Source organism: Lepidochelys olivacea (assembly GCF_965140295.1).
Source record: "Lepidochelys olivacea isolate rLepOli2 genome assembly, chromosome: 7".
Lineage (NCBI taxonomy): Eukaryota > Metazoa > Chordata > Testudines > Cheloniidae > Lepidochelys > Lepidochelys olivacea.
The window spans coordinates 34614430-34629524 of record NC_140417.1 but is presented as its reverse complement, the minus strand read 5'-3'; the positions used below and the strand labels follow the sequence as shown (position 1 = coordinate 34629524).

Sequence of the window (15095 nt, the reverse complement as noted above, 5' to 3'; positions counted from 1 at the left end):
AATGCAGTCTCCCCTTATTTTAACCTTTCTGCCCTCAGAGTTTTCACTTTCTTTTTGTACCCTGGGTTCATATTGTACCTAAAGGTGGGCAAGCTGGTTAGGATAAAATATGAAACCTGAGACTCCACAAAACCTCAAAGCAAACCCAAACTTTTCTTATGTTCAAACTAGTTTTGTGGAAGAAAGCCACCTGCTTCTATCACCATGACTGGACATGTGCCCTTCCACAGCCCTCCCCTTCCCCCCACACTTACTCTTTGACTACCAAAGGAGCTGGGAGGCCCAAACTATAACATCCTGAGACCTGGAAAAGTCACCTCTGTAGGGTGGCCAGGACTTTGGAAGTAGAGACATCTACCAAAGAATCCTTCCCAGGTTTTTACAACACACGCTGGTTTTATTAGTTCCATGCTGCTTTCCAGCCTAGCTGGATATAGTCATTAAAGCTGCTAGTTCTTTATCTTAATGGCCCTCAGGCTTAGTGTATTAGTTCAATACTCCCAGTAACATAGGAATCAACCTCAATATGTACACCACTCCCTCCCTCCCACTTTCCCTTCCCATGACCCCCACCCATCTCCCCACATCCTGGTTCTGTTCCATATCAACTGGCCCAGCTAACCAGGCGGGTCATTAAAAGGATTCTATCATACCCCTTCTTTTATTTTTCCTCAAAATTGCCTACATATCTAGACAAAGTCAAGAAGCTGTAGATTATAATAAATACTCGTTGCAACTCTTTTCAATCAGCACACTCAAATAACATTGCAATTTAGGGCGATATTTTCACAAAGGGCATTTTTCCTATTGAAAAATCTATAGATTCCTAATTCCCATTTGAAATCTCCCTCTTAGAGGCTGCATCATGTAGTACAGCATTCTATCAGGGATTACACAACCAGTATCAGCCAATTTCTTTACTATATGTTTGTAGAATGCGTACCACAGTGAGGAGTATTTGATTTGGGCCTCTGGGAACAACTACAGCAGACATGTAATATATAATTTAAAATGATGAACAACTCCCAGAGCTGGCCAAAAAAAAAAATGCAGAGTTGTGGGGGGTTTTAGCAAAGAATGCAGAAATATTTTTGCAAAACTTGTCCATCAAAATTTTGAATTTACTAAAAATTTCCATAACACTAAAAGTTGGCTGGCAAAAGCTTTTTTTTTTTTGAGAAAACTTTGTGAAAAAAATTGTCATGAAGATATCAGATTTTTCAACCAGCTCTAATAACTATATTCTCCAACTTCTGTCTCAAGCTGAATATACCACATGAATTCAGATGTATACTTAAACGTACATAAATGTATTTAGAACCAAAGGAAATCTATAAGCTCGTTTTGTTATCTTTTAATTGACACTATTTCAAACATTTGAGCCTGATTCCCCTTTTATTTATATCACTGTAACTTCATTGATTTCAGTGGAATTTCTCCTGATTTTCACGGGTGTGAAGGAAATCAGGCCAAACGTTTTCCCCGGTGTTATGAAAATGAACTAAGTTTATCTAAATAGAGCACTTAAATTTAAATAACATCAGAAATGTATTTGTGAACATGTATATTTTTTTTCTCCAAACAGAAGTATCGCCAAATTTCATTAAATCAAAATGACTTTAAATGTCACAAGCAATTTTCGGAAATAGTAGTCACCAAGTGACATTGCTAAAGAGGATAATGTAAGAAAAGGAAAATGATTTTTAAATTTGACATCTGGAGAGCATACATCATGGAACGCATTCACCAGAAGTATAAATATATTTAAAATCCATGCAAGTTACATAACAGAGACAATTAGTGAATATGTGCTTCTCTTTGCGAGCCTTGCAATAATTAATTCTTGGCAGTGAAATATCATATCTGGAAAAACACCTACTCATTTAATACAAAATTGATACTGCAAAATAACCCAGCTAGTTTACACATATATTGTAACCACTGTTCCCTCTAAGCTGTGCGCACGCACACAGATGCTAAACCCCGCGCACATGGCAAAACACCGTGCGCACAAAAATTTGCACAGAAGCATAACAATTTGCAGAGAAGAATTTTTTTGCACACACGGCCTGTCAAAAATTAGAGGGAACATTGATTGTAACAGTTAACCACAAATGAAATTCATAATCTCATACAAGTCCGGGAACACGCTGCACACAACTGTATGACAGAATAACTTAACATAGGGCCTGTTCCTGCTTCCACTTCAAGACTGGTCCCTAATTTTTCCAGTCTGTTGCAGTTACACACACCACATGAAACGGTGGAAGGATCACACGCTGACATTTCATTTTTGCAGCGTGACTTATACCCCTTTTATTTTATGGCTATAAGAACCTACATAATTGGGGTTTTTTTTAAATGGTCTTGAAAATTGCTGTTCATTTTGAGAAACTATAAACATACAGATCAAGCAAATCAGTTTGTGATATTCCAGCAATAAACTAAGATTTCAGTACTAACGTTGCAGGTCTTTACACTATTCCACTCTAATGACTGATTTTGTGATATCATGATACGGTATCTTAGATAAAACAGTGAAAAACACCCTCATTGCGTTGTTGTTGTATTATGACACTCTACTTCTGCCACAGCTGCAACCACATATGTTTACAAGACTGTTGCAGTCGCAGTGTTTTTGATACAGCACCTTTATATCTACCATATTGTGCAATACTGACTGTGGGAGACATTTTGCCAAAGGCAGATTTTGTTAAGGAATGGAAAGCCAAGAATTAGAAGTTAGCTGTTATTTCAGCTCTACTTGTCATAATTGGTATATTACTCTTGTATATCTTCTTACTGAAGCAGCCAGTGGTTGAATTCTAAGATTACACACCCATGTTTTCTTATGTAATTAAAATTTAATTCCTGACTACAAACTTATGCTTCTTCTGTCTGATTTTTTTTCCACATTGAAGACTAGGTGTCTTCCGTCATTCATAATTTACAGCCAAATGGAAGCAAGAAAAGCATCAAATAGATTTTAACATAACCCAAGAATTTCACTCGGAATCTAGAAAAATCATGCTTTATCTTCCACATTGAGGCAATGATTGACTCTGCGAATCTTCAGTCATACCACTTCTTTTCCAGACAAGCCATTTTATTGCTAAATGATTCACTCTGAGGATGACTTGTAGTTATTTGTTTGACCTATTCCTGATGTATGTATGTCACTACAAATTTGAAAAATAGGCAGGGTGATGCTTTCAAACCCACCTAGAGGAAAATTAGGGTAATATTTTTCCTCTTCGTGGTCTTAATTGTAGTTTGTTTCATAACAGCGACAATCTCTGCCAATTGGTAGCATATTTATAATAAAATGCTTTTAAATTAAGCATTTAGTTTTTCACAATGATTGGGGAAAGGATATTCTTGTATAGTAAACAGAATTCTTTAATTCATTTGATCAAAGCAAAAACACCCTGCAGTTCTTTATTAGGTAAAACCCGCACTCACATCAGCAATCTTTTCATACAGGTGGGAGTTTTGCCTGAGAAAGAACCAGCTCCCCCAATGTACCCTAAAATTTTAACCCAAATTGCCATTTAACCCACATGTGCATGCCAGACATAATACAATGTTTTTTATTCTTGTTATCAAGATGACAAAAGCCATAGTATAATTACTATAAGTGACTGCATCAGATCTATCTACCTATCCAGGAACTATTACAGCCTGTACCTAAGTGCCTCGTTAATGGATTTTATCCTCAACACCTCGGTGAGGTAGGGAAGTGTTATCTTCATTTTACAGATGTGGGACTGAGCACAGGGTAGATGGAATGATTTGCCCTAGATTACATACAATGACTGGGCTAGGCTAAGCAAGGAAATGAATTCACATCTCCCTAGTCCCAGTCCAAGTGCCCCATCTTTGTTACCCTTACTGTGTTTTGAATCCCACTGTAGCAGGACTGCCATATATAACAGTAAGAAACACACTTAAATTAAAATATATCTTTTTATAACCAAAAATTGAGAAACTAGCCATTGCTTAAACTTGAGATGGCACAGGAATCAAGCATGTATACTTACAAGTAGACTTTCCATGGGTTTTCTCACAGTTCGGACAATGATAGATATCAATATCTGGTGCCTCCTCTTCTTCTACGCCAACACAACTGGAATATTAAAAAAAAAATAGACCATCCTCAGTCTGGCTCTAAAGGTGCAAATACACAAAGTGATCAAAAATTTTACTTTGCAATTAATATGCAGCCATGTTAATCATTAAGGGTATATCAAGGAAAAATGTGATGAACCCCTTTTGTTTGCATAATGTCAGGTCAAATGCCACTGCAGCCTACACGACTGGGTGAGTGCTGAAAGAGGTGTCTCCCAGACACTTGTGTGCCAGTTCAATATGGGCCTCCCTTACAGAGTGGTAGAGACTCTGACTAAAATTTCTTTGCTCCATTCACAAAGACCACTTTAGCTGGCTGGGACAAAATAATATTCCCATCTACACACAGTTCTGGAAATTCAATCCACCCCAAAGGCAATAAACAAAACACAAACCCTTTTGCAAAATACCTACGGACAGTTGTTAGACAGTATGGCACTGCTGGCAAGTGATAGGGACACAATAATATACAACATGCACAACATAAGTAGATTCCATCTCTGTTACAATGTCATGAAGAAGAGAAGGAAAGGGTGACACACAAAGCTCACTGCACTTTTGGCTGCCAAAATAGGTTGTATTGTGGCAGCTGCTCGGAACACCCACTGAGATTATTTTGGATGTCACAACATATGTAACAATACAGTGCAGCCTGCGGGCACGCTGTGTGAATGCAATTCAATGGCAAACCAGAGCACTAGGAGGAAAACAAAAGTACATTACAAAGGAATGAAGTACCCGAGATAAGAAGTTGTTGTACAGTCAAAGTGGAGAGCAGCCAGACAAATGATCAAACTCCACAAGGAGCAAAGGCAAACAGGATTTTTTTCATGCTTGTTCTGCCTAAAACAGCCCAGACTATGTAAGGCAAATCTGAAGCACAGAAAAGAGAACTTCAGTCCTCCATGAATCAGGCTGGAATCCTAAGGATACAGCCCCCCATTCCTTCTTCCATAGAAGCTGCGCTCAGGACCCAAGGCTGGGGGAGAGAAAAAGGTAGATCTATACCATCTTTGCCTTGATCCCCTGGGCTGCCAGGGACTAGTTCAGTCCCCAACATAAATTAGACAGTCTCAGGATTGCTCTAACGTACACTAGATACAACAGCTTCAAAGGGCTGTTACACTAGCCAGGGATTGCCGGAGTGCCCTAACTGTAACCCTTCTGCGGGTATGTCCCCTATGCCAGAGGAAGGAGGATGGGCTAGATCCAGGAAACTCCTCAGCTGTAGAGCTCCAGCATGCAAAGGGGACATATTGTGGGTCAGAATCTGATCCACAATCTTTAACTGACTATTGGTAAAGCTGAGTGCATTCCCCCACTATAAAAATGAGTGAACTTCACTTTCACAGAGACAGGCAATAGGGGTTTGTCACAGCGCCACTTCTGCCAATAAAATTATGCTCTCCCGAGTCACTCAACTACAGCAGTACCAGCATGGGCCATCTCCTTGTAATATCTGGGGAAGGTGAAGAGTTTTACTAAAACATGGATGGAGAAATATTTGACTCCTGAAATGCACTAAAGCCCTGACCACACTAGTCTTTGCAAAAGTGTGCCTGAAACCATTTTTGAAACCCAGTTTAACACAACTCGCATCTATATCTAACATGATTACAAACCCTGTGACCACCACATTAAAAACATCCACACCAGGAGGTGGTCTATAGCATTGTTTCCTCTAGTATGGTTATTGACTACCATCTCAAAAAACACTGTTTCAATTTCTGCCAGAAATCTTCTTGACTGTTTTTCAACATTTGCACTAACAAAATGTGACTCGCTATGTGGACAGTACCCCAGGCTCATTCGGAGTTGAACTGTATATGTTCATCTAAGCCCTGCAACCAAAATAATACAAAACATGCTTTTCTCCTGAAAGAACCCTAAATAATGTGAATGCTAAAAGTTATAATAGTGTAAGGGAGAGGAGAAGTGGATCCGTGCAAAACAAGTTCTACCACATCAACCCATTTGTTTGAAGGTCCAGTCGCTGAGTTGTATTGCTAGCATTATCTGGTCGGTATGGCGATAAAAAATTTTTGACTCCTGTGTAAAAATATAGATATGGCTGTAGCTGTTGGCATTGCTCTAATACTTCAACAAATACAAAAGAAACTATCTCTCTAAATTGTTCACTTGGAAACCTACAGAAAAAAATTAAGGACAGGAAAATTATCACAACAATCCAGATCATTAGGGTCAAGGATTTTACAAAAAAAAACGAGGAGTCCCTGTGGCACTTTGGAGACTAACAAATTTATTTGGGCAGGTAGAAAAATGCCAGATTAGCCATCAGAGAATTTAAACAAACCTCATAAATGAGCATAAGTAAAACAAAATTGTAGGATTCATATCTCCAAGAAGCTGCATCAGCTGCTTATGCCACTGCTTTCAACTTGTCAAGCTTAGTAAAGGTATGGATTAGGCTCTAAAGTGGTGCTTTGAAAAGTCTATATTTAGCTACGTTAAGCAGCCCAGAACAGGGGAAGCTACTTACCTTGCTTTATGAAGAGGTATGAAAAGCTACTAATAATGAGGCTAAGGCTTGAGGGCTTGAGTGTATGGAGGGACCTGTTGCTCTTATGGCAACAAAAGTTATTTAAGGAGAATCAAATAGGAAAATAAGAATAATGTACAGCAAACAGGATCAGGCTTCACTCTCACACTGACCCTAGATAAACAGGGTATCTGATGACCTTTCAGTCATGTTGCCTCACAAAGGGGCTAATCAGTTCAACTGATTCACCTAGAGTTAGGGGGACCAGACAGCAAGTGTGAAAAATCAGCAAGGGGTGGGGAGGTAATAGGCGCCTATATAAGACAAAGCCCTGAATATTGGGACATGTAGTCATCCTACGTAGGGTATGGTTTCTGCACAAGGTGTGCATATTTATATTTACTAAGGCTCAGACTCTGCCACATTCATCCAAGAGTAGTTCCACTAATGAGTAAGAGGGCAGAATCTGGCCCTAAAGTCCCAGAGTGCCTTGCTGCAATGATTCAGACAACCTTTATCCAAACTCTGGGCTACTTTCGGAGCCCCTTCCTCTCACTGAATAGTGCCTTACTCCACAAATAATCCTATTGACATCAACGGTATTATTCATGGGGGAAGGTACTATTCCATATGAACAAAGCCTTCCATTCAAGACATGTAGACACCACCACTCCCTAAAACCTCGTCTACACTATAGAAGGTTAGTTAAAAACGGTTCCCTCCAGTGCTGCCAGCAATTCAGCTGCACTGACTTACCCCCTGTAACCTCATTTTGGCTAAAGAACTTGACTGTAGGGATGGGAAACCCATGTAGATTTCAAAAAGTTTTGCAAAATTAATATGGGTTCATTAACTGCTTTCCCTTTTAACACCTTATTTTTCTCAAGAGCCATGTCATTCTTTAAAAAAAGTGTTTTTCTAGCTAAAAGAAACCCTCTGCTCTGTAGAAGAGTCCCCCTAAAATGTGGATGGCATGAGTGCCTGCTGTGCACTGTATTTATTTTTTCATGAGCATCTTTTCTTTACCCCTCTGAGTCTTTTTGCACAGTCTCTTTGTATTTCTTTGTCATGCTTCTCCCCCTCCCCCCCCCAACTCTCTTAAGAGGAAAACACATTTCGCAGTGCTTGGGTCAAACATTTGACCCCACACATACAGCGATCAAGTGGGTTCAAAGTTAAACAAAGTGAGATCAGATGTAACAAGTGTGGTATGGTAGCAGACTACAGCCAAAGGCCATGCTATAGTGATTTCCACATCAGTCTATTGCTATGGAACCTGGACATGATAGCACCAACACAAAGAACAGTGGCACCCTTGACCTATTATGCATATGAAGAGATGCAAACAAATCATACATGAGAGGTTCTGCAAAGCAACTGCAAATCCGGCACTGAAACAATAGTTATAAAAACGCAGCCAATGCTGAAAACAGCACAGGGAACTGGAATCCTAGCCAATATCCTGGGATCGCAGCAGCTGCCAGCCTCCTCACTGTCTGTTCCCCACTTCCAGAGGCTACGACTGCAAGGGGGCCACAAGCTGGCTTCTCCTTACTCTGTGCAGTTCCGCTCCTTTAACTGCTTGGGATGCTTGCAGCTGAAGTCCAGGAGCTGGTTTTCAGAAAGGATTCAGGGAGGGCACAGACAGCAGAGTAGCCTCACAAGAAGGTAAATGAGAGTAAGAGAGCAGAGCACTGCTGTTTCCCAGGTTTGGGGAGGGAAGGAAGGGACAAAGCAGTCTCTGAGGTGCTGTTCCTTTAAGGGAACAAGAAGCAACAGAGGGTGCAACAGCAGGAGGTGGAGCTGGGAAGCAGCACTCTGGGCAACAGCAGATTTATTTGACTCATTTGGGTTAGTGGTCTGAGAATCAGTTTTTAAAAGCCTATAGACACTATGGAACAATATGTTCACTTCTCAGCAGGATTCTCTCAACTCCCAAATCACACACAGAGTACCATGCAGATTACCCTTCTGAAAGAGGCCTTTACAAGTGTGGTACTGTTTGCAATGCAAGGACACCTAGGGTCCACCTAATTATCACACACAGAGCCACTTGTGTGTGCAATTAGGCATCTACTACAATTGTGCACACAAACACCATGAGTGCATGCCCTAATAAGGTATTGGTAGATTCCCCAGGCAGTCCCCATTTCTCTGGCTTATGAGCTGTCCCTTGCTACATTTTTGACATAGTGACAATTATGAAGATTTGCAGGACTGGGCATGTCCTCCTTTTGGAAGGCACCAGGTTCCCCAGGCAAATGCAGAGAGAGTGAACTTTTAATTGGTGAAGGATCAAGAGGAGGGAAATAAATGCTCCTGCGATGTCCTGAAAAAGAACCTCATTCATTATGACATTGATATTAACATGTGAGATGCTACAGCAGTAAACATGTCAGTTGGGGACCAAGGAAACATCTGGTGCAGAAAGTTATGATGATGCAAGGCATGCTAGTCAGGCAACAAGACAACAGGGTTCTTCCCAAGCAGAGAGAGAGAATCTTATAAATTCAGCTAAAAATGCTATTCCATTTTCTTGCCCAACTTGTAGAAAAGCCTGCAAAGATGGAAAAGGACATTAACCATCTATGTGTCCAAAACAGTTTCTTGTTAAACCAGTCTCCTTTAGCATGAAGGACAACCAGACTGGGGTGATTTTAATCAAGGCAATTTAAATAAGTGACTTAAATCACTTGATTTAAAAATATATGTTTAAAGTTTTAAACCATATTGGCACCTTGTAAAACTTGTTTAAAATTTGTGCTACTGCATCTTTCAATTAAAATTTAAATGATGTTATAGGCAGGGTATCGTATTTGAATTGTACAAAACTGCTGTAGTCAAAAAATAAAACCAAGAAAATTAAGGCCCTGATCCTGCAACCATTTAAGCAGGTACATAACATGCTTAAAGTTAAGCAGATGCAGAAGTGTTGCAGGATCATAGGCTGAAATTGTATTTTAATTAAAAATTTCTCTCTTAATGGTACAAAATCTTAGTCACCTCAAAACAAAATTGCTTCAGTGTTAACAACAAAAAGTTATTAGACTTTCAACGCACTAACAAAACTATTGTGAACTTTTTTATACAGACCCAAATTTTTCAAAAATATTAGCCGAAAGTTAGGCTTCTAAACCCATATTTAGGCACCTACGCATGGGATTTTCAAAAGCACTTAAGTGATTTAGAAGCACAAATCCCATTGACTTCAAACTGCAACCCCATCAGAAGAATATAGTCTAGTCAAAGCATTTCAGCTTTCCTGACTCGAGGAAGCTCAATGTACTGGAAGATGATGCTGGTTGCAAATATAGCATGAGTGATTTGCTTGTCAATTTTTTGAGTTTGTGGTGTTTGCACAAGCTGTGGACAGGTCTTTTTCAGCATGGTAGCATTTTAAATGTGAAACTTAATAAAAAATCCTATGTAAAATCTTATATTCTACTAGAATTCAGAAATATAGACACAAGTAAAAAATGCTAGCAATTTTAGCAACATAAATAAAAAGTCTGAATTTAAAAAATATTTAAATAAAAAACCCTGATTTTTTTTAAACAAATTCATATTTTTATTCACCCTTAGGACAATTCTTGGTAACAAAACCTGCAAAGCTACATTACATTTTAGAGCTTTTAGCACAGAAGCGGGGCCTTTAAAGTAGTCTTATTACCTCACCCCCATTCTAATAAAGCAATCTAGTAAAGAAATAGTGCGACTTCTTAGGACGCTCACAGCTCACTTTTGAACCGGATATATTACAGTTGCCTCAGAACACACTTACATGTGTCATTTTCACCTGTTCACTTTCAGATGTGATCAGTCTCTTCTGATAAGTATTCTATTACACTCTAGTATTCCCTGGTACCAATATTTGTCAAATAGTTTATTTGACAATTTGGGGGGGATTTTTTGTCACGTATATTATTTAACTAGCTCTATAAGATGATCAGGCAGTATTCACTGCATCACTTGTTGAATAAAGTGTTCACGATTTTTTAATTTGACTAGCACAAGATGTATAAATCAATACAAGCCTCCTGGGTCTGTATTCTGCTAATTTAATTAAAAACTTATTTTTAACTCTTTTCTGCTTTACCAAAATAGGACAAAAGGCCTAGAGACTTTTAACGCTGCCCTAGAGCAGGCACTTCACTCTTGTATTTCACAGAACTCAAAAAATGTGTGTGTCTTGTTCTCACACTGAATCAGCTCCCACCCCCAAGTAGTAACACTGAGGGTGCTCCAGCCTCAGACCTTGGGAATAACCCAGCACGACACTGGTGGGTAGTAACACAATAATACTTCGCAGTTCAATAGCAGCTTTCATCCAAGATTTCAGAGTTGCTCTACGAACATCAATCAATCCTCACAGCCACATCCTGGTTAGGTATGTATTACCCTCAGCTTATGGACAGGGAAACTGAGACACAAAGACGCAACAGTACAAAGCAAGGCCCCAGTTCTGCCATCAACGTTAATAAAAATCAGTGACAAAGCCGCAAGTGTGCGCTCATGGAGTCTGGATTCCCAGAAAACCCAGGAGATGGAAAGGTGGTGGTGTCAGACAACGTTCCAGCTTACTTTTTTTTTTCTTTTTAAACTGTGTGTGCAACAAATGACTGCCAGAGTCAAGTTTAAAACCTCTGAATGCAGCTTTTCCCACCCTCTGCCCTCCCCCTCATCCTCTCTCTGACTCACCCCCTTAGCTCCATTCGACCTTTCCTCTCCCATTCACTGACTCCCTCTCCAGCATCATTCTGGATTTCTCCTTCAAACTCTTCATTCATCCTCCACTCACTTCCTCTCCCTCTTTCAGTGCCCCATTCCCTCTCTCTGCCCTACTCTTACCTTGGGGGAGCTAGGGAGGGCACCTAGAGGTGTATTTGCCCAGAGTCAGCAGATTGAGACCCATTTTCCCGTCTGCTGCAGCAGGAGGCACTGTTCTCAGGCCTGGCTAGTTTATATGGTAGTGAAGGCAGCACACATGGGTAGGCTGCTCAGGGCCTGGTGCTGGCTCCCTAGCAGCGGGAGGGCTACGGGGCCATTCTGAGCAGCAGAGACTGAGCCCTGTGTGATGCATGCCTGAGAGCTGAGGACACAGCTTCTCACCACATGGTTTAGAAAAGTGATAGCAAAACAGACACGTGTGGTATTTTTATTCCTAGTAAAGGTGGTGATCCATAATTCACCTGAACTCCCCTCCTATCTAATAACAACACAGGATCTAAAGGCACAATGTCCCTGCAAGACATTTATCATTCACTGGGCAACACTGTTCTTCCTTTTGCATGTAGCTAATGTGAAAGGTAGGATACTCTTGCCAACAAAGGTAGGGCTTTGTTGGAACACCACACCTATCCCAATTTCAGAAGCCTCCACCTGAGCTATAATAAGAGTGGAGAGAAATCAGGATTTCTCAGAAGTAGAAAGAATCATGATTTATCCTCCCATGTTTTATGGTTATCCAGCACTGCCACATCTACTTGATCAAACTTTTATTACTCTTTTTGATCAGATCTGACACTGTATGCAATTTCAGCAAAACTGAAGCATTTACTTGAATGCCTAGTCAGCCTAGGGAAAGCTCTAACTTGCTCAGATGCAGAACTTTTTCAGCAAGGGCTTGCTTTTTTATCCAGTTTACCAGACAGGTTGACACACTGATTCTCACGTGACCAAATGATGACATCTGCAAGTGCTTTAACCATATGTCAAATACCATAACGGAGGCAAGTGATGTTATAGAATGGAAAGAAGAATGAGGATGGGAGAATAGAAAATCCAAACTATGGCCCAATTCAGCAGACTATTTAAGCACATGTTAATTTTAAGTGCATAAGCAAGCCCATTGACTTAACTGCTTTGCTGAATCAGGCCTAAATAAGAGCGAACTCTGAATATACCAAGTAATCAATATTCCATTTAATTGGAAGGGGTATACACCTTACAGATGAGCCAGTGTAGGGAGAAAATACATTTGGAGGTACAGATTTCAGCAACTCCCTCATTTCAAAACAAACTCTATCCCCTGAATCCACCTATCAATGTTTGTGCTAGACAGCTGCTTCAACGACCTGCTAGAACAAAGCCATGTAAAGCACATAAAATCTGTAATATCCAAGTCTCCTACGTGCTAATCAAAAACAAAACTGACAGGCAGGATTTCCAAGAGAGTTAGCATATTAGGTTCAATGTCCAGGTGCCCTCTACAGTCTGATATTTTTAAGATTCTAATGCCATTGCCATCTGCTGCTTCGTCTTTTTGCACCAAGTGCTGAACTCTGACCATGCACTCCCCGTCCCTTGCACCTGACAGGGCAGCAGTCCTTGGACTGGTTTGGCGAACGTTCCAGGGGAGAACAGAATGCATCTAGGGTCACCCTGATATCCTGTTACTTTCAATGGACCATCAGTGGGATCATGGCAGCACATCAGCAAACCCAGAGAACCCGGACCAGGAGATGTGGAGATAAAAATAAACTATTTCATAGTACTGAGTACGGGATTAGGAGCCAGGAGTTTCTACCCTGTTTTACAGCAACTCCCCCGCATGGTCCCAAGCAAATTACTTAACCTCTTTGACTCAGCTTCCCCATCAACAAAACAATGGTACTTGCCTGCCTGCCTCAAAGGGCACTGTGCAGATTAATTCATTAATATTTGTGTAGGGCTTTGAGGAGAAGCTCTAGGTAAATGCTCAGTGGTGCAATTGAATAGTGCTTTTTTAATTGCTTTTCTTTAGTGTGTGGGCTCCATTGTTTGGAATACTCTTGTAGGAGTTTGTAAATAAAACATTTTGTCCTTTTCTATTGCACAAATCCTCAGATTTTCAGAAGATTTCCAGCAGCTGCATGATCTGGCCCTTGGTTCATGTAGGGACAAAGCCTCCTTCATTGCTCATTGGACCCATCAAATGATGTCAGCATCACTCTGTGTTAACCAGGTATATGTTACTGTATAGCCAGCAGAGAGAGAAGCAAACGTTGCTTTTTTAATAGCTGTTTATTTTCTGTAGTCTCAGCAATAATAGCAACTTTAAAACATACATACTCAGTATTTAGAACTCGGAGGATTTCCCCCAAATCAGATTATAAGATCTTTCAGGCAGTTCATTTTCTGTTTTAAAAACTTTGACTATGCCTCTTTGAGCTGAGGATTTTATAATATAGTAAAGGGGCTGGAGGGGAAAACAGCACAATGTATAACTAACGTGGATTATTTGTTGCTATGCAGTGTCTAAGGGAGTATACATTAAGGCGTATCAACCTCAGACCGGGTCTGCGCTGTGGACATTTCCAGAAAAATTCCCACCAGTGTATAGAGTGATCCAGGTGAGCCAGTGTTAGCACAAGCAGGAAGCATGATGGAGACAGGGCTCTGGCAGCCGGACCTGCTTTTATCTCCATTTTAGTTAAACCTGCTGAAAGCAAGTCTAAGCAAAATGGTGGTTAAAAGCATGTCCCATCTACCTTGCTGGCATATTTCCTACACAAGGAATATGTTTTTGAGCTAAACAGCCATGGTCCAAATCCTGGGAGGTACCAAGCACCATTAAAGTCACTGAAGTCAATGGGAATTGTAGGTGTACCGTTAAAAAGTACTCCTTGTCTCTAGCACACGCTCTAAAAGGTAGGCGCGTATTGTTTGCGTAAAGAGGCACAACGTTATTGCTACTGCAGTTTGCTCCTGGTAAATACAGGTGTGTGTTACAAAACATATTCAGAAAGTAAAGCTAGTCAGAATGCAGCAGCCTGCTTGGTAAATGGAGCATCGCAGCGTGAGAACATTCAAGTGGTGCTTTGTAAGCTGCACTGGCTGCCTGCAGGTTTCCGAGTGGAATTTAAGGTGCTGGCGTTGACCTACCAAGCCCTCAACAGCCTGGGACCTACTCATGGGAGAGACCACCTCTCTCCCTGTGACATACAACCAAAGCTGATTGAGCAGGGGGGAGCTTTTCCTTTGGCATATGCTCCCCCTTCTGTTGACTCTTCAAGCACCCTGTAAGACTCATTTTGGAGGGAGCCGTTGGGGAAGGAAATGCTGGCCATGGGGGAATGTTTAACAGAGGTGGAGGAATAGGGATATTGATTCATTTTTATTTTATTTGCACTCTGTGATTCACTGGGGATTTTGAGTGGTAGCCGTGTTAGTCTGTCTCAGCAAAAACAACGAAGAGTACTTGTGGCACCTTAGAGACTAACAAATTTATTTGGGCATAAGATTTCGTGAGCTAGAACCCACTTCATCAGCTGCATGGAGTGGAAAATACAGTAGGAAGATATATATACACAGAGTACATCATGTATACATATACTATATATATATATATATCTTCCTACTGTATTTTCCACTCCATGCAGCTGATGAAGTGGGTTTTAGTCCACGAAAGCTTATGCCCAAATAAATTTGCTAGTCTCTAAGGTGCCACAAGTACTCCTGGTTGTTTTTACTGGGGATTTTGTTATGC

The 15095-nt window shown here is 40.6% G+C and overlaps 1 protein-coding gene across 1 annotated transcript in view; it reads right to left on the bottom strand.

Annotated features, from left to right (window-relative positions):
• PHF2 (PHD finger protein 2) overlaps positions 1 to 15095 on the bottom strand; it is a 142851-nt gene that overhangs the window by 65551 nt on the left and 62205 nt on the right. Inside the window, exon 2 of the mRNA XM_084634049.1 lies at positions 4041 to 4126. Within this exon, the coding sequence (XP_084490175.1) occupies positions 4041 to 4126 (86 nt within the window). The remainder of the gene's footprint in view (positions 1 to 4040; positions 4127 to 15095) is intronic.